The 22,069-nt window shown below is 37.7% G+C and overlaps 1 protein-coding gene across 1 annotated transcript in view; it reads left to right on the plus strand.

Annotated features, from left to right (window-relative positions):
- The first annotated feature begins 9,552 nt into the window (after positions 1-9,552).
- Positions 9,553-22,069, plus strand: part of galnt9 (polypeptide N-acetylgalactosaminyltransferase 9) — a 100,755-nt gene continuing 88,238 nt past the window's right edge. Inside the window, exon 1 of the mRNA XM_051894169.1 lies at positions 9,553-10,411. Coding sequence (XP_051750129.1) covers positions 10,171-10,411 — 241 coding nt within the window. The 5' untranslated portion in view covers positions 9,553-10,170. The remainder of the gene's footprint in view (positions 10,412-22,069) is intronic.

Here is a 22,069-nt window from a genome sequence, read left to right on the forward strand (position 1 = left end):
GAAAAAAATAGTCCCTGACAGTGAACAGCAACAGAAGTTACATTATTACGCCATTAGATGGCAGCAAAGACTGTCTTTATGAGTGTGTTGGTCAGTAGCGAAGACTTTTACATTGAAAAGAATGAATTGTTGTGAACACGGAACAAGACGCAACTGACAAATGCTTTGACTAGCGCTGTCAGTCACGGGAAAACCCCTTAAGTGTTAAAAGGACAAGATAATACATCAGACATTTTTAACAGATTTTTTTATTGCGAACATAGAACAAGTATAAGCATCAACAAGACAACATCATTTAAACAGAGGATCTTGTCATTACACTACAGAAGATAAAGTAGGTAGCAATGTACTTATGTCAAAGCATAATTTGTTTTTTCAGTCAAGAATTCAGATTTTTATTGCAATGCCACAGCTTGCATGTAAATCTGAAGGCACTAATGTTAATTATTCCATTCTTGCCAGCAGACTGCAGCAGAAAGGACAGTTGCTTGAGCATAATTTGCATACAGTTAAGCTTTGCCCTATGCTCCTTAATTGAGTCAGACCTTTATATTTCAAAACTGATTGTTAACGAAGCTTTCTTGAAAGGAAGGTGAGTGTGAGGGAGCTGCCACCAATCAATGGACTATAGCCATATTATCTGATTAAGTCAATAAACTTGTTTTTAACTAAATATATAATGTTTCTTGCATGTTTAATAAGCATATTAATGTAATCAGGCAGGACTGGGTAGCTGCAGGCTACCTGGAAGTGATAATGTACAACTCAGGCAGACTTGTAGACACTCCAGTAGATTAATGTCGTTATATATTACACTAAAAGTTCAGAACAAAAGGTTTTTCTAGGACAGTAATATGGGGCTAATATGGCTAGGATTTTCTCTCTGTCTGTATGTTGATCTATCATTTTATCATTCTATCTATCGTTCTATATGTATATCTGTCTATCTAGTATTGTTGTGGTGCTGTGGTAATGTCATCAATATCGTACACTTACATCACCTTTTTGGGCTCACAGGAGAAGTGACTGTAAGCAACATTGTACATTTTATGACCAAAAAAATGATTTTCAGGAAGGAAAGTTACAAATTTTATCAAGATTATTTTTTTGCCTAGCAATCATTGTATTGTAGATATAGTTATTTGACTTGTCATAACCTAAAATAGATTTTTCTCTAGTTTAATGTGATGCTTTCCATATATGCTAACTTTAAAACAACATGCTATAACAGTTAGCTAATTTATGGCTGTTTGGGGTGGGGATAGTTGTAACAGTTCATTAAAAATGTTACAAGCAACCCCTTATGATGATTCCAGTTATCAATCACATCCCCTGTTAAGACAAAATCATGTGAGTTTTTGTTGCATTGAGGGATTTATGTTGTAAATTTGTTTCCATCATAGTTTATGCGCATGTCTTATCAGATTTATATGAATTTTTAGAATTTATGCGCATCTCAACGTTTCTATTCAGCATTTTTATATGATTATTCCAAAATTCACATAAAATAGGTGGATGGCAACATAACTTGTGACTGAACTGTTATGTGACAATAATACACACATGAACACTCACACAAACACACAGCAATTGTTTTTGTGCTATATTTGACGACATCACGGAGCTGGTGGATGTTAGAGACCTTGCGCTCCTCCACCTTCCAGTTGAGGATGCCTCACAGATGCTCAATAGGGTTTAGGTACCCTCAGCTTCTTTAGCAAGGCAGTGGTCATCTTGGAGGTGTGTTTGGGGTCGTTATCATGTTGGAATACTGCCCTGCGGCCCAGTCTCCGAAGGGAGGGGATCATGCTCTGCTTCAGTATGTCACAGTACATGTTGGCATTCATGGTTCCCTCAATGAACTGTAGCTCCCCAGTGCCAGGCAGCACTCATGTAGCCCCAGACCATGACACTCCCACCACCATGCTTGACTGTAGGCAAGACACACTTGTCTTTGTACACATCACCTGGTTGCCGCCACACACGCTTGACACCAAATAAGTTTATCTTGGTCTCATCAGACCACAGGACATGATTCCAGTAATCCATGTCCTTAGTCTGCTTGTCTTCAGCAAACTGTTTGTGGGCTTTCTTGTGCATCATCTTTAGAAGAGGCTTCCTTCTGGGACGACAGCCATGCAGACCAATTTGATGCAGTGTGCGGCGTATGGTCTGAGCACTGACAGGCTGACCCCCCACCCCTTCAACCTCTGCAGCAATGCTGGCAGCACTCATATGTCTATTTCCCAAACACAACCTCTGGATATGACACTGAGCACGTGCACTCAACTTCTTTGGTCGACCATGGCGAGGCCTGTTCTGAGTGGAACCTGTCTTGTTAAACCGCTGTATGGTCTTGGCCACCATGCTGCAGCTCAGTTTCAGGGTCTTGGCAATCTTCTTATAGCCTACGCCATCTTTATGTAGAGCAACAATTCTTTTTTTCAGATCCTCAGAGAGTTCTTTGCCATGAGGTGCCATGTTGAACTTCCAGTGACCAGTATGAGAGAGTGAGAGCGATAACACCAAATTTAACACACCTGCTCCCCATTCACACCTGAGACCTTGTAACACTAATGAGTCACATGACACCGGGGAGAGAAAATGGCTAATTGGGCCCAATTTGGACATTTTTACTTAGGGGTGTACTCACTTTTGTGGCCAGCGGTTTAGACATTAATGGCTGTGTGTTGAGTTATTTTGAGGGGACAGCGAATTTACACTGTTATACAAGCTGTACACTCACTACTTTACATTGTAGCAAAGTGTCATTTCTTCAGTGTTGTCACGTGAAAAGATATAATAAAATATTTACAAAAATGTGAGGGGTGTACTCACTTCTGTGAGATACAGTATATAATATGCACACACACACACATGTTGGGTTTCCATGTTTTATTGGGATTTTTATGCTGTACATACTGTATATTCTATCCTCTAACCCTAACCCCAACCCTCACAGAAAACGTTCTGCATTTTTACATTATATATTTACAATATTATTTAGTATGATTTATAAGCTGTTTTACTCATGAGCACCAAAAACTGTCCCCACAAGGACAAGGATTTCGGATATTGCCATCTATGTGGGGACATTTTCGCCTATAATATAGCGTTTACCTGAACCACACGCAAGCACACACACACTACCAGTCAAAAGATTGGAATCATTAATATGTTTTTTTTTGAAAGAAGTTTCTTATGCTCACCAATACATTTTCCACAAAAATATTAAGCATTAAAAACTGGTTTTAACATGGGTAATAATGTTTCTTGAGCACCAAATCAGCATATTCAAATGATTTCTGAAGGATCATGTGACACTGAAGACTGCAAGTCATTGCTGCTGAAAATTCAGCTTTGCCAAATCTAGTTTGTATTATTCTAATTTGAAAGCTGCTGTGGATAGAAGTGTCTGCTAAATTAATACATGTAAATATATCATACCATACTATCATTTCATATACTTCAAAGAATATTTATGTAAAAACATGGTATTACCACAGTACATGTCCAAAAATGTCTTGGAAATTGTGATACTAATGAGCAAAACCTTTAGTTGCAATACGTTTTGTGTAGCCACTTAATTTCTGAACTACTTCTGTTTATCTAAAACGCACCTTCTGCCACATAAGTGGAAACAAACCAATAAATAAATAAATAAATAGCTTAACTTGCTGATTATGCACCTTAAGTAACTGATAAATAACAGTTACTCAATTTGCTGATTAATGATATGCTTGTTAATTTGGAACGGCTGTGTAGAAGAGGCCGGTGGTCTGAATTACAGAGGAGCTGCTGGGTAAAGACACATTACTTCAGCTCTCCCTTAAGTACTCTTACTCTTTCTTGCTCACTCTCTCTCTCACTCTCTTCTTTTCAGGTCTGGTGAGATTGGTGTCTGACAACTAGGTGTACAAGGAAAGACTGGCTTCCCCTTGAGCTAATGCCGCTAAAAGCCCTGAAAGGCAAGTGGCATCGGCTCTTAGCTTCTGCGTGGAGTAAAAGCACAAATAAAGCATGTCACTGAGGATCAGCTTGGTGCAGGTATATTTCTATTTTCTGTCTTAGTGTTGAACTTCAATAAAATACATGAAAACTTTAAGCAGCACCTGTGAAGAAAATTGGTCTATAGCTTTTTCTTCACCTTTTACTTTTTGATTATTATTATTATTTATTTTTTATGGAATATTGCAGTGTTTATTTTGAATGATTTACCTGTGTGTAAACAATCCAATCAATTCCTCATGGACAAAATCAAGTCCCGCTCTATATTTTTTCTTGTTAACAAAGCCTTTCACTCAAAAATATATGTCACAATAGAGAAGAAAAGGCTGTTGCAGTTTCCGTTTCATGCCAAATATGGCCTACAGTACGTCGCACACCTGTGAACAAAACTGTGGCTCAAAAAACAAAACAAAAAAAAACATTACTGATATAAACATTTAAATATTTTACCCAGTATGTTTAGAATTTGTTCAGGAACTGAAAACTGCTATTATAAGTAACACTACCACAGTAGCTTTAGTCGATCAGCAGCAATCACGTTCTTTCTATTGTTTTGGAGAAAATGCAAGCATTTCCCAGTCCCATCTGTTTTAGCAGACGTCTTAACAAACCCAATCAGCATTTTCTGTAATGCAATTCACATTAGGCAGGAAAACTAATTAAATTCTGCAAAGACAGCCAGTTCTTGTTTCGCATATGAGAACAAATGACATACATGTCTTAAGCTACAGTAAGGAGAAGACATACAAGACATACAAAAATATCCATATTTAACTAGTTATAAAGTAAAATATCTAGCTTCCACCAGACCATCTTCAGTATTTAACTTACGAAGAACGTGTAAATCTCTCGCAGATTTACACGCTACGTCCTACACCTTCCCTATTCAAATGATGAAAAAAGCGTAACTGACACGACATCAGTTACACTTTTTTCTTAAATTGAATATGGAAGGCGCTTTGGCAGAAGCTATTTTACTTTATAACTTGTTAAATATGGATATTTTTCTTACACAAATGCATCGCTTCGCTTCCTTGAGCCGTGTGGAGTACGTTTATGATGGATGGATGCACTTTCTTGAGCTTCATTCTCATTGGTCCCGTTCACTGCCATTATAAAGCTTGGATGCGTCAGGATATTTATTGATATAACTCCAATTGTGTTCATCAGAAACAAGAAAGTCATATACACCTAGGATGGCTTGAGGGTGAGTAAAGCTTGGGGTAATTTCATTTTAAAGTGAACTAAACCTTTAAAAAAAGAGATTTGGGGTGGATTCACAGGAGTGTGGCAAGCGGACGTTTATATACCCTCAAGCTGCAATGTGATTGACAGGATTGGATGAATACATATCTCCTGTTCTTTCATTTCGAACTCCCTTATTTGTAGGTAGAAGACTATGTTGGCTTTGAAGTAGGTAAAACTGAAATAAACATGAAAGAATGCGTGGGGGAAAAACAGGTGAATCTACACGATTTCTGAGATTTTTTATTTATTTTTGAAAGCATCATGGGAACCATCGTATCAGTTTAACATTTCAAGTCAACTCACGGCCAACTCTCTCAAACAGCACGCATGCATTAGGATGTTATTGAGTGAATTCTCCTGAGTTTTTCTATCTTTATTCTTTAAATTATTTATTATTTTATTTTGAAGATGCCATGTAACCGAGGCTGCATGGGTTGCTTTGAGAGGATTAAACTCCAACACCTCCAGGCGAGGTTTGCTCATCTTACAATTTGTGTGAGTGTTTGCAGCTTCCATTCTACAGTCAGACTGGCTGAACAAATCTGAGTTAACACAAACAGGGCACGATGTTTTCCACAACAGGATCTTTTTAATGATTTTTTAGGATTCATATAGCAGAAACCTCTTCACCTGCTCTTGACTTATGACTTATTTGATTAGTCTAGCAGAACAGCTGTTACCTATGAGCACTATGTTTGTTGATACTATCTTGACAGCAGTGTGAGGTGTAAGAAACCTTACGAGACAGTAAAATGTGTCTGTGCCAGCTCACAGTTCCCACCCTAGCTGCTCTGTAAATAAAAGAGGCGTGCATTGAATACGGTTAACCAAGATAAATTCAAATGCTAGTATAATACATCCGTGGAAATGAAATTTAATTTGGTGGCCCACTTTACTGTGTCTAATCAGGTGAAAGCATTCTCTCTCTCACACACATAGGCAATGTTCAAAATTAAATATTAGCATACTGCATATACTACATTTCACATAGTAGTATGTATGTGGCATCTAGTGTTCATCTAGGAAATGAGACATGCTTATTCTGCATTTTTAATCCTATTTAAAAAAAAAAATTAACTTTTGACATTCTAATTCTAATCAGATCACTCTTATAATCACTTTTGGTTCACTGAAATGGAATTGCATTATGGGATACAATGTTCTGTACAGTGTGCTTTCGCTGAACACTGCACATTGAGGCAAATATAGTAAGTCGTCTCATCTCTGTATCTATTAATACAGAAAAAAATGCATGTATGCAGCAGTATTCATACTGTATAGTATAAAAATGTATGCATTGTATATTGGTATGCTATAGCTGACGTTGCCATTCTTTTTCCTTCTCTGTTTTTTTTTTTCTTTCTGTCTCTCCATCTGTTCAGCTGCAACTTACTGGATTCATTATTTAGATTGAATCACTGGTCAGGCAGCTCCCATGGCAAGCATTCAACATAGCATGGTGTTAGAATTGCCCGTTGCTTTGTGCACGTGTCTGGTCTGCTCATGTGTAAATGAGTGTGCTCAATACTGTTTATATAAAAAGGTTAGTTCACCCGTAAGTGAAAATTCTGTTATAATTTACTCACTGTGAAACACAAATGTTGAATAATGTCTTTACAAGCAATGTATTTTCTTTTTATATGAATAAGGACTGAATATGTCAAGCTTCAAAAGGATGACAGATCACCATAAAGATGTGGTCACATTTACTGTTGTTGTGTGAATTTTCACAGACAGAATCCAGTCATTTCAATGGAAACCCATGCGATTGAGATGCAGAGTTTGCAACGGGTTCAAGTTGGTCGCGTGGATTCACCTCATTGACCTACAAAAAGCTGCCTGGTTTGAAAATGACTTCTGTGTGAGCTGTGCTTCATACATCATTACGACATTGACTATAGACAATTGACCGAAATGTGATTGCCAGTGTTGGGGGTAACGCATTACAAGTAACGTGAGTTATGTAATCATATTTCTTTTTTCAAGTAACTAGTAAAGTAAATCATTACTATTAAATTTACACAAAATATCTGAGTTACTTTTTCAAATAAGTAACTCAAGTTTGTTTTCCCATTTATTGTCTCTCCTGTCCCCAAGTTGAGAGAAATCAGGAATAAGCAGCACAGCTGAAAGGTTTGTTTGAGCTGCGCCCTCTATTGTACAGGCGTGAATTTGCATTTCCTTCAGCCTGACCCCTTTTTTACACTGCATGCATTTACATGTTACGGCTCCGACACGGCCACCGGAGTCGATCCTGGCAACTCTAGTCAATGCTTGTGTTTACACTGGCCGCGCCACGGCACGTTTCAGAAGCGTCCCAGAAGTAGGGCATAGCAATAAACAACTGGACAAAATATAACCATTTAGCTATTAAAAACACAAAAAAACAAGTAAAACAACGTTGGACAGGCAAATCTCGTGGTCTTGTGAATCCAGCCGCTTCGCTTCTGAAATGATCCTGGTGTGAGTTGACACCGCATAGAGGATTTTTCTCGATTTTTTTTTGTGTTCTAACATGGGTAAGTTAAATGTTTGTTTTACGCATCCGTAACGCGCTGCAGACGCGTGCAGTGTAAACAAGGCTTAAAGGTGCAATATGTAAGAATTTTGCAGTAAAATATCCAAAAACCACTAGGCCAGTGTTATATATTTTGTTCACTTGAGTACTTACAATATCCCAAATGTTTCCAGCTATTTGTAAATCTTGAAAAAATTGCAGTTTTAACCAAGGCTCCGGGATGTGTGAGGAGTCGCCTGTCAATTGCGTCATACCCGCATTACCCTCGGATTACGGTTTTATTTTGTAGAAACCATGGAAACACCAAAGACACTTTAATATATTACGTTTTAATAGACAAGGGAACAACTGTTTTGATATATTCATAGACAGAAAACTATTTATTGTTATGTAGCTCAACACGTTTAGTCTTAATGTTTAAATCTAATTTTCTTGATTTTTTTGAGTACCATGCTTTACCATGCCTCAGAGAAAAACACTATTTTGTTAAGTAGCTAACATAGCATAATCATATGCAGCTTTATTTTTAGTAACAGTAATACAGCATTATATGATATTCTAAAGTCAATTTAACTTACTGCAGTGTGTAACAATGTCTCATAGCAGGCACCAAGCAAACGCACAGAGTAACGTTATAACATCTAATATGATAAACAGAGCTGTGTTACCTCATACACATGAACGGAGAAGCGGAAGCAGTGCCGGCAACTGCGGCATAATAAAAGGAACGCAAAAGTAATGTAACACATTACTTTCCTTAAAAAGTAACTGAGTAACTCAATTAGTTACTTTTTGGGGGGAGTAATGCAATATTGTAATGCATTACTTTTAAAACTTTAACCAACTGGTGAGTGCAACTTTAAAGTATCGTAAAGGTGGTCCATGTGACTCGGGCCCAATTCCAGGTCTTCTGAAGCTATATAAAATAACACAATTGATTGTCTACTGCAACGCAAATGTACTTTAAAGATATTTTAAACAAAAGTTTAAAATGACAATTATTGATAAAATGAAGTAATATGACAATTAATCTGCTTATTTTGTCGATGTACTGCTGTTAGATGACGGAAAATGCTCGAGCAACCTACGATTTAGTAGCCTATAACCTCAGATTAATGTAACTTTGCGAGCATATTAAGTGCATCCTGGCTGACTCACTATTATTTATTTTGCTTTTGTGGTTACAGAAACGTTTGAAAATGCTTCTCGGAAGACTTAAGTATTCCTTCATGGTAAACATAAGTAAGAGGGTATAGAAGCTCAGGAGACAGTGCCAAGTTAATGCAAGAAAATAAAAACACAGGTTCAAAGAACGAACTGGCAAGAGACACAACGAGAGAACTCAAAATAGAGGAAGGCAAGTCTTGCAGAACAATAATGATATATAAATTAATATTGTAGGCTATATTGTTGTGTCCGTCTTGATTGTTTCTATTTTATAAAGGTCTGTTTTTTCTCATAGCACAAGCTCTACGATCATTTACAAGTAGCCTAAGATGATGCAAGTACTAAAAAAAAGTTCATGTATTTATTAATTTGTTAATGACCCACTGATTGTATTAGCCTATTCCTTGGAAATATGACATTTACACTCGGGCGTAACATTGCAAACCATTTTACTTATACAAACTCTACGAGTTGTAATTCAATTGGCCAATCTCCGTGAAAACATTAGAATGTAATCCAACAGCTATCCTCATCATCTATCATATTCCAGCCTTTCATCCCCTCACACAGTCTGTTGAATATTTATGAGTTTGCCGACGTCACCAGAGCGCTGAGCAGCGCGTGAAAAGCGGGATGTGAGGGAGGGAGCATGCGGGGAGCGCGAGAGAAGAACGCTGCCATGCAAACCGTCGCTTGACAGCGTCCTTTTTACTTCCACCTGCGTTCGTTGCATAAGGATTGTGGATTTCATCTGCCCGCTCATTGAAATCGTGTCTTATTTCGATGCCCGAGCGCGATGCATCTTTGCTTAACAGATAGACGGAGTCGCGTGAAGGATGCTGCACACGGAGGATCGTTGTTTGACATGCACTGACATTTAAAATGAGCCATCTGAACCGTGCACATCTCATGCATTTTGACTCATGAGTGCACAGCGTGATTAAACGCGTGCTTTTAATCTCCGTAGGCTGCTCTGACACATTTCTAAACGTTTGTAATGGGGGTCAGCAGAAGAACCCGAGGCGGTGGGATTTGATTGCAACCTCTATTGCGTGTTTTACTTATATATCACATATACTTGCATCATCATATACGCGCGTTGATCAGCTGTTAAGCTTGTGAAACTGCGGAGCGCGCGGGTTGTGTGTGGTGCTGAAAGGACAGCTCCCACCACAGCGGATCATATGGATCAATATTAGGGGTCTGACAGTGTCGCTCTCGGGCTTTTAATGGCTGTGGCACGCAAGATCAAAACTCTGCTGACGGTCAACATTCTGGTGTTCGTCGGGATCATCTTGTTCTCGGTCTACTGCAGGATCCAGGACCGATCCGAAGAGCTCGTGCAGCTCGGGAGGCTGTCGGATCAGAGACTGCGAGGCAGGAATGCCAAAGTTACGAACTCCATGGACAGACAGTCCATTCTCAAAAGGCTCGAGCGACTAGAAGATGTGGTCTATAACCAGTTAAATGGTATGTGAGCTTTAATCATCTTTGACTTGCATTAATAAGTCATTTACAACAATTATATAATGCATAATAAATCAGTGCTTTATGGACATTTAGATGTGATTTAATCTAGATTTACACTTTGGGTTTTATTGTGAAATTTACTGAGATTGTCAAAGGCTTTATCACATGACAATTAACATAGACATGTTTATGATGCAATAAACATGCCAGGAAGATCAAGACAGGATTAGGTGCACATAACCCTAATTTAACCTATCAAAATATATCAATCACAGTGTTAGCACACTCTTAACTGATTAAATGTAATGATCTATTAAGGATATAATCCTTAATAGATCATAATGATTTCATAATGTCATTGCTGAAATATAAATTGCTAAAATAAGAGAAAGGACAGTGTTACCTGATTGTAACAGTAATACATTTTGTCCTGTTTCATGTTGAGTGTTGTTCTGAAAGTTTTCTTGCTTCTCTGTTATATTATGACAGTTTCTCAGAGTATGTTGTGTCTTTCAATATGTGTTTTATTCTTTAAGGCCATTTAATTACTATTTAATTCAAATGCAATTCTATATACTCGTCTAAATCTGGAATGCAAAACTGACCTCTCTTGTACTTGAAGTTGTACACGTTATGTGATAAATAGTTAATTTTTACCAATAGGCTGTTTATTTATGTATTTATTTTGACAGCAAAAACAATTCAAGAATTTGAAGCAATGAATCAGAATTGTTCTAAATTTGCCAATCATGGTTAGGGAAAAATTGGCGTATTCACAGAAATTCATGTCCGTATAAAATCTGCAGATTTCCACTGAATTAGACGCTGCGTAAATTATAAAACTCAACATATTAGCTTTCCCCTTCATGTATTTTTGGCTAAATTGATTATGCTTTTAGTTACCAATAAGAATGTGGAACTCTCAAATTTGTATTAGTAGATTTGACCATTTTTAAGTCCATTTCACATAAATCCCACAGGTCAGTGCAGAAAAAAAGTCTAAAGATTCTCTGTAAGCCTGTAAAAAGAAATTGTCCTTCTGCGATCTTGCTTCCCATGCGCTCGTATCTGTTCTTGCCATAACCACACTTGTGCTCCCACTTCTGAGTTCTTTTCTTAGAATATTAGAGCCCATTTCCTCAATCATTATGTTTCTAGACCATAGAGCATTTTCCTCCAGAAAACATATGAAGGTCATAGTTCACGTGATGTGCTATCCTTCCTTTAAATGTCTGTTAAAAGACCTATCACTCCCTGCTTTTCTTAGCGCATCTATTTGATCTGATTGTTATTCCGTAAGACCGGCACCATTTGTGTGTGAAGGGGGTCACTCTGTCAGTTTGAATTATCCTTCTCACATTTGGAGGAAAGCCAAGAGGCACTGCTTTACAAAAAAAAGCCCTCTAATGTACCCTACTGATTGAAAGGGCTTTCATTCTGCACAAGTGCCACCACATATTTCCCCCGGAGGCTTTTCCACTCTGTAGAATTCACCAGTCTGTCACAAATCTTCTTGATGTTGGGGGCGTTATACATTTTATTTCGACACATTTTTATCTGATGTGCATAAAACTTGCGAGATTGCATTCACCGACTGTATGTGATATTGAGACTGGAATTGGTTTTCCCTTGAGGTTTTCACATTTCTGTTGCCGTATTTGCTTCCAATGGTGATTTGAGGTAATTGTCCATTTTTCAGTTGTTTATTGTCCTGACAATGAGACCCAAAGGATAATGCCAAGGTCCGATTTCATTTCTAGGACACAGTGAGTTTTACAAGAAAGCAGTAATTGTCTGGCTGTTGATGGCGCCCTTATCCCTTGAAACATCTTAGCAAATATGCTGTAAATGTTTGTATGAGCATTACTTTGATGAATAATTTCACAGAAAACATTTGAAAACATAATCACAGACAGTGCTTCTGGTTTGAGATGGACAGATGTATCATCAGTTACAACCCCCAACATTCATTAGATGATAATCATAGTACACAGCATGATCATGCACCTGTTTTTTGAAGGGGCACCGGTGGTGGGTCTGGCAAAATTGCCATTGAACTTGACAGCCAGTGATCATCATGCATTGTGTTGCATGTAGTTTGTGCAAGAAGGTGTGATCTGACTAAATGGACCACATTGGTGAACATTGGTATTAATTTCTCTCTGATTTTAGGGATAAGTTATGGGTAGGGTTAGGTTTAGGGGTAGTTTTAGGACTATGTTTTCGGACAAGAATGTTCCAGGATTAGCAAAATGTTGAAAACATAGTCCTAACCCCTGTAGTCAATAATTTTATCCCTTAAAACTCATCTTAAAACTCACGAAAATTACATATTTAAACGTTTTTTTGCTGTGAAAAAAAATTCTTTATGCCTTAAAATAACTCTACACCTTTGCCTCATTTAGTGAAATATAGTTCATCATAACATTGTAATATACATCATACACCCGCCATATTGCTAAATATACACAATTTTTCATATCAACAGAAAAATATACAGAGATAACCTGGCTTCTCTCGAGGCTCCCCTGCTAGTCCGCTGTTAATGATATGCTAAAGCCCGCCGACACGTTGGCGTGATTGGTTACAAGGTAGTTTGTGACATCACAGACACCAGCAATTTTTTTTCACTGCAGTTTTAAGGAGAAAATACTCAGCAGTGGTGCTGACATATGAATTTGTACATAGTTAGTCTTAAAGCATATTACAAACACCACATAGACAAATAAACAACATTAAAAACTTGATTTTCACCACAGGGGGTCTTTAAGTCATATAGTGACATTCCTCATTGTTTGCTATAAACGGCATGATGATTTTTCTGTAGGATTGCTTTACTCAACTTAATCTAACCTTGAGGGATAGTTGTGAAGCTAAAATGTGAGAGGGAGGTGGAAATGTCACTTTAAAACCTGAATAATTTGGCAGTTACTTAAATAATGCATGTAAATCAGTTAACTTGAGTCACAAGAGTCAAATTAATTTACATTGTACACAAGCTACACAGTACAATAAACTACGACAGCATAGATTAATTTAATTAGTGCAGGAAGTGTAATGGCAATTACTTTTTGGACAAAACCAGGATGCAAAGAGCCATTCAGGGATAGACGTAGGTCCTCTCCGACACAGTTGTTTAGAATGCTGGATTATTGTGAAAAGACCCTTTATCTGACTGCTATAAAAATGCAGAGCTATGAGAATGTGCAATTAGTCCCTTGATTAGGCAGCAGATCTACCGTGAGCATTACCGCTAAAGTGTGCTTAATTTCTACAGCTGTAGATCAGTTTACCTCCGCAAACACTGATGCGGTAGACTGAACCGATTTCTACCTGGGAACTGATAAATACAGAGAAGACTGCACCATTCAAAAGTTTAGGTCAGCGCGAATTATTATTATTATTATTTTTAATGTTTTTAGTAAGTAAATAAGTATTTTATGCTCACCAAGGCTGCATTTGTTTGATCAAAAATACAATAAAAATAGTAATATTGTGAAATATTATTACAATGTAAAAATGTTTTCATAAAATATAATTTATTCCAGTGAAGACAAAGCTGAATTTTTAGCAGCCATTACTCTATTCTTCAGAGTCGCATGATCCTTTAGAAATCATTCTATGGTGCTCAAGAAACATTTCTTTTTATTATGATCAATGTTGAAAACTTTTAAGCTGCTTAATAATTTTGTGGAAACTGATACTTTTTTTCAGGATGTTTAAAAGAACAGATATAGGTATCTTTTGTAACAATGCAAAAGTTGTTACTGTCACTTTTGATCAATTTGAGTATTAAAAAAAAAATCTTACCGACCCAAAATTTTTGAATGGTAGTGTACATTGAGTGGTGTACAGTACCTTGGTGTCCTTACCAGCAGTGTTGGAGATATTTGGGGCAATTTTGCCCTCTTTTAAAATATTTTGTATGTAATATTCCTTTTTATGTGCTGATATATTTTTAATTAATATTTCTAGATATATGTTATTTAAAAACAGGGATTTGATGCCAAGGACCCCCAAATATGAGGATCCCCTTTGTGAAGGACCCCCTTTCATAAAATATAAGCTCGGAAGCCTGAACATGCAGGTGTGATGTGCGAGAACCAATGAGGGCTGTTTGAGTTTTGAGTTTGAGTTTCCATGTAGCATATTTGATGCATACTTTTGTGACGAATCACTTGAAAGCAATTTATTTACTATTTATTTTTATCTGCCATCAGACTATCTGAGACGTTGTTGTCATAACGCATTGCTATGGCATTCTGACACCGCAAGCTTTATGCTTTCTAACCTTAAATCCCTATTTTTTTCTTTTTGTTGCAATTATTCTACATATTGTACATATAAAATACAAGAAGTTTATATCAGTAGTCCCAAATTCATAATTGTGACCACACAGTCTGTTTACAATGCCTACCATTGTAACATATGTTTACATTTGCTAATGTCTAGGTACACCTATTCAACTGCTTGTTAACGCAAATATCTTATCAGCCAGCCACATGGCAGCAACTCAGTGCATTTAGACATGTACACATGGTCAAGACAATCTGCTGAAGCTCAAACTGAGCATCAGAATGGGGAAGAAAGATGATTGAAGTGACTTTGATGTGGCATGGTTGTTGGTGCCAGATGGGCTGGTCTAAGCATTTCAGAAACTGCTGATCTACTCGGATTTTCATGCACAACCTTCTCTAGGGTTTATGGAGAATGGTCTGAAAAAGAGGAAATATCTAGTGAGTGGCAGTTCTGTGAGCGAAATGCCTAGTTGATGTCAGAGGTCAGAGGAGAATGCCCAGACTGGTTCAAGCTGACAGAAAGGCAACAGTAACTCAAATAATCACTCGATACAACTGAGGTCTGCAGAAGAGCGTCTCTGACCGCACAACACATCAATCCTTGAAGCAGATGAGCTATAGCAGCAGAAGAACACACCCCTGTCAGCTAAGAACAGAAAACTGAGGCTACAGTTTGCACAGGCTCACCAAAATTGGACAATAGAAGATTGGAAAAACATTGCCTGATCTGATGAGTCTCGGTTTCTGCTGTGACATTCAGATGGTACGGTCAGAATTTGGCGTAAACAACTTGAAAGCAAGGATCCATCCTGCCTTGTATCAATGGTTCAGGCTGCTGCTGGTGGTGTAATGGTGTAGGGAATTTTCTTGGCACACTTTGGGCTCCTTATTACCAGCTGAACATCGTTTAGACTCCACAGCCTACCTGAGTATTGTTGCTGACCATGTCCATTCCTTTATGACCACAGTGTACCTATTTTCTGATGACTACTTCCGGCAAAATAATGTGCCATGTCACAAAGCTCAAATCATCTCAAACTAGTTTCTTGAACATGACAATGAGTTCACTACACTCAAATGGCCCTCACAGATCTCAATCCAATAGAGCACCTTTGGGATGTGGTGGAATGGGAGATTCGCATCATGGATGTGCAGCGACAAATCTGCAGCAATTGCGTGATGCTATCATGTCAATATGGACCAAAATCTCTGAGGAATGTTTCTAGCACATTGATGAATCTTTGCCACAAAGAATTGGGGTTCAATCCGGTAATAGCAAGGTGTTCCTAATATAGTCGCCGGTGAGTGTGTGTGTGTGTATGTGTGTGTGTGTGTGTATATATATAATATATATACACTATATTGCCAAAAGTTTTGGGACACCTGCCTTTACGTGCACATGAACTTTAATGACATCCCATTCTTAATCCGTAGGGTTTAATATGGAGTTGGCCCACCCTTTGCAGCTATAACAGCCTCAAATCTTCTGGGAAGGCTTTTCACAAGGTTTAGGACTGTGTTTATGGGAATTTTTGACCATTCTTCTAGAAGCGCATTTGTGAGGTCAGGCACTGATGTTGGCGAGAAGGCCTGGCTCGCAGTCTCCGCTCTAATTCATCCCAAAGGTGTTCTATCGGGTTGAGGTCAGGACTCTGTGCAGGCCAGTCAAGTTCCTCCACACTAAACTCGCTCATCCATGTCTTTATGGACCTTGCTTTGTGCACTGGTGCGCAGTCATGTTGGAACAGGAAGGGGCCATCCCCAAACTGTTCTTTTGGCAATATAGGCTGCATTTACATTGCAAGTCTTAATGCACAGATCCAATCTTTTGACCATATCCGATTTTTTGGCCAGTGTGTTTACATTCACTTTAGACGCGACTGGTATCCGATATCTATTTTTATATTACTACTTCCCGCCTAAAATGATTGTCATTGATAGTTTTTATATGCACATGTTAGACCCACAGGTTTTGAAAGGCCATGCTATTAAAATTATTTATAAATTTCACGTCGGATGGCCATGATTACCTGCCAGAATGGATAAGTTAAAAGCTGTCAGTGTCATGGATGTTTTGCAGCGCGAAATCTGACTGAATGGATATAGACCTGAAAATAAAGGTAATTTTCATTTGTTATTTTATCTATGATCGTTAGATCTATAATTCTGAAGTGAAATAAAGTAGCGGGTAAGATTACATTTATTCGAATGAATTCGAATATGAATGATAACGAGAGCGAGGGAGGGAGAGAGCGTGCGCACGAGAGAGGGTAGCATACCCAGTGAAGCTTTTAGTTTATTAAGAAAAACAAACAAACAAAAAAACACGGTGGGCTCTTTTAAATTAACCGGGCAAAGGTTGAAATTCAGCTGCTGAATGTGTGTGTGTGTGTGTGTGTGTGTGTGCGCCCAGCGCGCGCAATTTCTTTCTAGGAAAAAATATAGACATATAAAGTTCCCACCTCAATAATAAAGCTGCAAATTTTTAGTGCGACTGCATACAGGCACGTCTGCTTCATAATATATACATAAAAGCTACCTTTTAGTGAGCAAACGTGCCACCCTCACAGTGTGATGGCTTGGAATTCCAAGAGGAATCGGATATGCGTGTTTAGACGTAGGTCGTATGTCCATAGATCGGATATGTATCTGATTTAAAACCACATTTGGAAGTGGCTCAGATCAGATGCGAAAAAATCAGATCTCGTGCAGATTTTTGTGTTTACACGTGTGCAACTAATTCCGATCTGTGTCAGATGTGAGCAAAAAATGCGCCAGTGTAAACGCAGCCAACGTGTATATATACATCCCGCTTCACAGTAGAACACATTTGGCACTTAGAAGCAGCTTCTATGTAGTGTTAAATGGCAAGCTTAATCATTATATATTTGGCTTATCACACCGTGTGGGAGCCCCCTATAGGGTTGAGGCTGTGTAGGTGTTCCGTATGCCATACATCTATAAAAAGTATGACCGCCCCAACATTGTTCTGATATAGAGTGTAGGTACTATGGATAATGTAATTTCCCTGGCACTAGTAATTTAGAGTTAAAATTAAATTCAATGGAAGAAATTAGAATATTAATAAACTAACTTCTTGCTAATCTCAGTATAGTTAAGATTATAGATTTGATTTAAATCTTTTTTTAAAAAAGTTTTTATAATTTATTTCATAATTTATATGACCTTCTGGGTATAAATCAGCCTTTTGAGTAGGCACCACCATCGATGCTTTATGACCCAGCACATTTTACTGTCTAATGCATTCACAGTGGACTCTAAGGGGACTGTCCAATCCTGCCATTCATGTCCCCTTAACCACATTTTCTTCATGAATATTTATGCTGCACTAGCAACAGTTTTGACATGAATTCATATATTCATTCAGCCCCTAAATCACCTCAAAAAGAAGTATCTCTTGTCCTGGAATCCATAAAAGGGCCAGTAAGACCTTTTTTTTTTTTTCTTTTCAAATCTTGTTACATAATTTAAAGCAATTCTGAGTAAAAGTGTATCAGGCCTGAATGCTGTCAGAGCACTTTACAAGAAAGCAGGAGATAAACTTGACTGGTAGTAACACAAATGGATGGCTGAAAGACCTCCACAAACACAGTGGATTAAACCATATTGGTTTGAGCCAGTGGCTGAAAGGGTCACGGTTGTTGATGTTATTTAAAGGACATAGTTGTATGTTCATAAACAACATGGTCTGTAACAGTAGGTTTTTATAGCATCTTTTTAAAGACTGGTCTAGTAATTGTATTATAATTAAATTGATATGATTGAAATGTTTAATTTTGTTGTCTAGAATTTATATATTTTATTATATTATATTTTATAATTATTTTATTATATATTTTCAATGTTATAAAATATGTTGTATTTATCATAATATTGCATATTATATTATTGCAGATATTATATTATCGCATATATATAATGTAATTCACTTCTTTCAGTTGGTTCTCTCTGGGTTCAGACTACACTATATCAGCCCTATTTTGGCACGATCCATTGACGTAGGGTGTCGTGGTGATTCGTAAAATGTCAATGGGCGTCAGGACGCAAGAATCAATTGTTTTGATCTGATTGTGGACGACCACTTATTACTCTTCACAACGCCCCATCAGAAATTTTTTCAGTGTTCCATGACGGGTTCCGTCACATCGGTGACTGGCCAATAGGAGCACATAAGCTCTTCCACAGCTCTTCCATAAGCTCTTCTACACAGCTTTCAAACATGGTGAAACAGAAGAGAGGTGATGGTATTGTTGCTGCTAGGTTATGCAAGGTTCGTGGAGCTATGGCAACAATACTCCTGCCTTTATGTTTCCTCGAGGGAGTACCACAACAGAGTGAAATAAGATAAAAGCTGGCGAACGATAACGGAGGCGCTTCAGTAACCCAGTGAGTATTGAAACATCACAGTAGTTATTGGCTATGTCCGAAATCGCCCCTTATACCCTTAAATAGGGTACTATTTGAGGATACAGCCATTTGTAGTGGTGTCCGAAACTATAGTGGACGTTATCAAGTGCACTCATTCAATCCCATAATGCACTGCAATAACGAGTGTACAACTGATGTATACTCAACGACTAGAGAATACCCATAAGGCACTGTGACGGTCATGCCAAATGAATTCTTGCGTCTCGCCAGAAGATGGCACCCGCAGCTGAATCATCCATCATTTTTTTAAACCGCTGGTCCAATGTGGGTACAGCGTAATATCTTACAGGTAGCCTATAAATTCCTTTTTAATTGATTAATAAATTGTTTAATTAAGGTTTATATATGCTAGTTTCCATGACAGAGTTCAAGATAAATCTTTTCATTACTACTGGAGCTGCCAGTTTGCTGTTTCAAATGATTATTAAACGGCAAGCACAAGCTATGCGAGAGCGGCAGCCGTTCCGGCGCACTCAGTGTCCGCTTGTTTTCATTCACTCCTTCATGTGTACTGTATTATAGTTGAGTAGGGGGCGATTTCAAACACAGCTATTGTTTGTTTACGCTCTTGTTTCTGGAAGTCGGTCGCTAGTTTCGCCTTTTCGATGACATCACACACATCTTTAAAGATAGTAAGTGATGATTGGTTGGGAGGCAACATATAGTATAGTCCACGACACAAGAATTTAGGAGTCAAAATTGCATAATCTTATACAGTGACTATCATAACAGACAAAAAAATTGTGTAGTCTGAACACAATATTAGACAGCAATAAGATCAAAATTAAGATTTTGGAGAGAGAACTTTTCTGGTCTCCTAATTCTCAGATTTTTCTTCTGAGATAAAGACTTCATGACTCTTTTCAGCAGAGACCTATACAGGGTCTCAGATTGTGATCACATTTGCCAAAAGACCAAAGTCTGCACTCAAAAGTAAGAGATTTCAGTTTGAGTTCCAACATTTCTCATGAAATTCTTCTCTGATCAACGATCTAAGCTATGCTATCTGCACTTTTTTTTTTAAAGTTCTGTATTGATATCGTATATACCAATACAGTACCAACTGTCTCATTTGTTTCTATTCTTGTTTCTCAAGTACCTTTAGAAGAGACATCTGAGATCAGGTTGATACTTAATGAAACTTAAACTGAAAACTCAGTTAAGTCTAGTGAGCTATCAAACAGTAACCTCTAAGTAAAAAGAAAAACTTTCCTCTGGGCTGGGATCTGAATCCTGGTTGTCAGGACTGTAAAGCTTATCATGAGTGAGGTATTCATGTTTCTGAACTACACATGCACAGAATATGCTTCTAAAAGAAAGTGGAGCTATCTGTCAAGAAATTCAAAGCTTTTTGCGAAAAGTAGCTAACAGGATGTGTTCATAAGCCGTTTCTCAAAGACAGACTGCCGAGCAGCCTGTTAAAATAATGAGTCTGGAAAGGCCAGTCCATTACAGTAAAAGAGAGAATGTCAGAGAGAGAGTTACTCCATCCCTCTAATCATAGTATCATGAATTTCAGGCACACATCCTTCACTTTTTCAGAAAAAAAGTGCTGTCCTATATTTTTTAGCGGACATTTTGAGACCAAATTAGAGTCAAACAAATGTGAACAAATGTGTTTTATAGAATGCCTGAAACAATTACAATTCCAGTGCTGATGTATTTCCTATAGAAACATTTTTATTACCATCTGATGCATGAATTATTAGCCTATATCACAGGAATTATTATTCAAAATAAGAATATAATAATACCCTTAGAATCATTGTTTATTTTTCTTAAAATTTAAAATTAGATATACCATCAGCCATGGTTAAACAGTAAATAAGTTATCATTTTCTCAGTACTTTGGTCTGTTTTTCCAAAAAAAGAAGTCTGCAAATGTTATATGTGTCCTAATATATGTCAAATTTGTGATTGGGTGCAGTTTTGCAAAATCATTAAAGGGTTAGTTCACCCAAAAATGAAATTTCTGTCATTAAGTACTCACCCTCATGTCATTCCACACCCGTAAGACCTTCATCAGCGCTTCCAGGTTCAACGTACGAACGCCGGCTCATTATTGGCTGGCTCCTGCGTCAGCAGCACACGCGTACGTTGTGCTGCTCACATGTTACAGCGTTGGCCAATACTGAGCCGGCGTTCTGACGTAGAACCTGGAAGCGCTGGACATAAACAGCATAGCAGAAAGACAGTGGAGAGAAGATATTGTTGAATAAAGTCGTTATTTTTGTTTTGTTTTTGCGCACAAAAAGTATTCTCGTTGCTTCAAAACATTAAGGTTGAACCACTGTAGTCACGTTGACTTTTCTGGACCTTGAATGACGGTAAGTATGTTGCTTTCAATGGGCGATAAAAAAAAACTTCTTGGATTTCATAAAAAATATCTTAATTTGTGTTCTGAAGATCAATGGAGGTCTTGGAATGACATCAGGGTGAGTAATTAATGACAGAAATTTCATTTTTGGGTGAACTAACCCTTTAAAGTGTTTCTTGTTTGTTACTTTTTTTTGTGAAATGTATTTCATAAATTGGTGTAATTGCGACATTACTTTTCATGTAGAGCAAAAAATACAGAACAGTTTTAATGGTTTAGAAGCAACTGCCAATTAGTTTCTAGACTTCACATTTATCTTATTACTGAAGATTTGTAAACTAGAAACGTACAAATCCCCAGTCTCTATCATGCTCTTTTCATTTGGAGGATGAAATAATGGTAAGAGGGCTGTAGATTTTTTAAGAGGGAAGAAAACAGAATAATTGCTCGTCCACAAACAGAGCCTGTTTTCTTTGGTCTTTGTAACTTAATTTCTTCAGCTCAATGTAATCACGGCTGTCTCTTTACAGCCTTCAAAGCATATTATTATCTGAGTACACACGCATGCACACACACACATTTACATAGACACCG

Source organism: Ctenopharyngodon idella, chromosome 5, assembly GCF_019924925.1.
Source record: "Ctenopharyngodon idella isolate HZGC_01 chromosome 5, HZGC01, whole genome shotgun sequence".
In the NCBI taxonomy this organism is placed as follows: domain Eukaryota; kingdom Metazoa; phylum Chordata; class Actinopteri; order Cypriniformes; family Xenocyprididae; genus Ctenopharyngodon; species Ctenopharyngodon idella.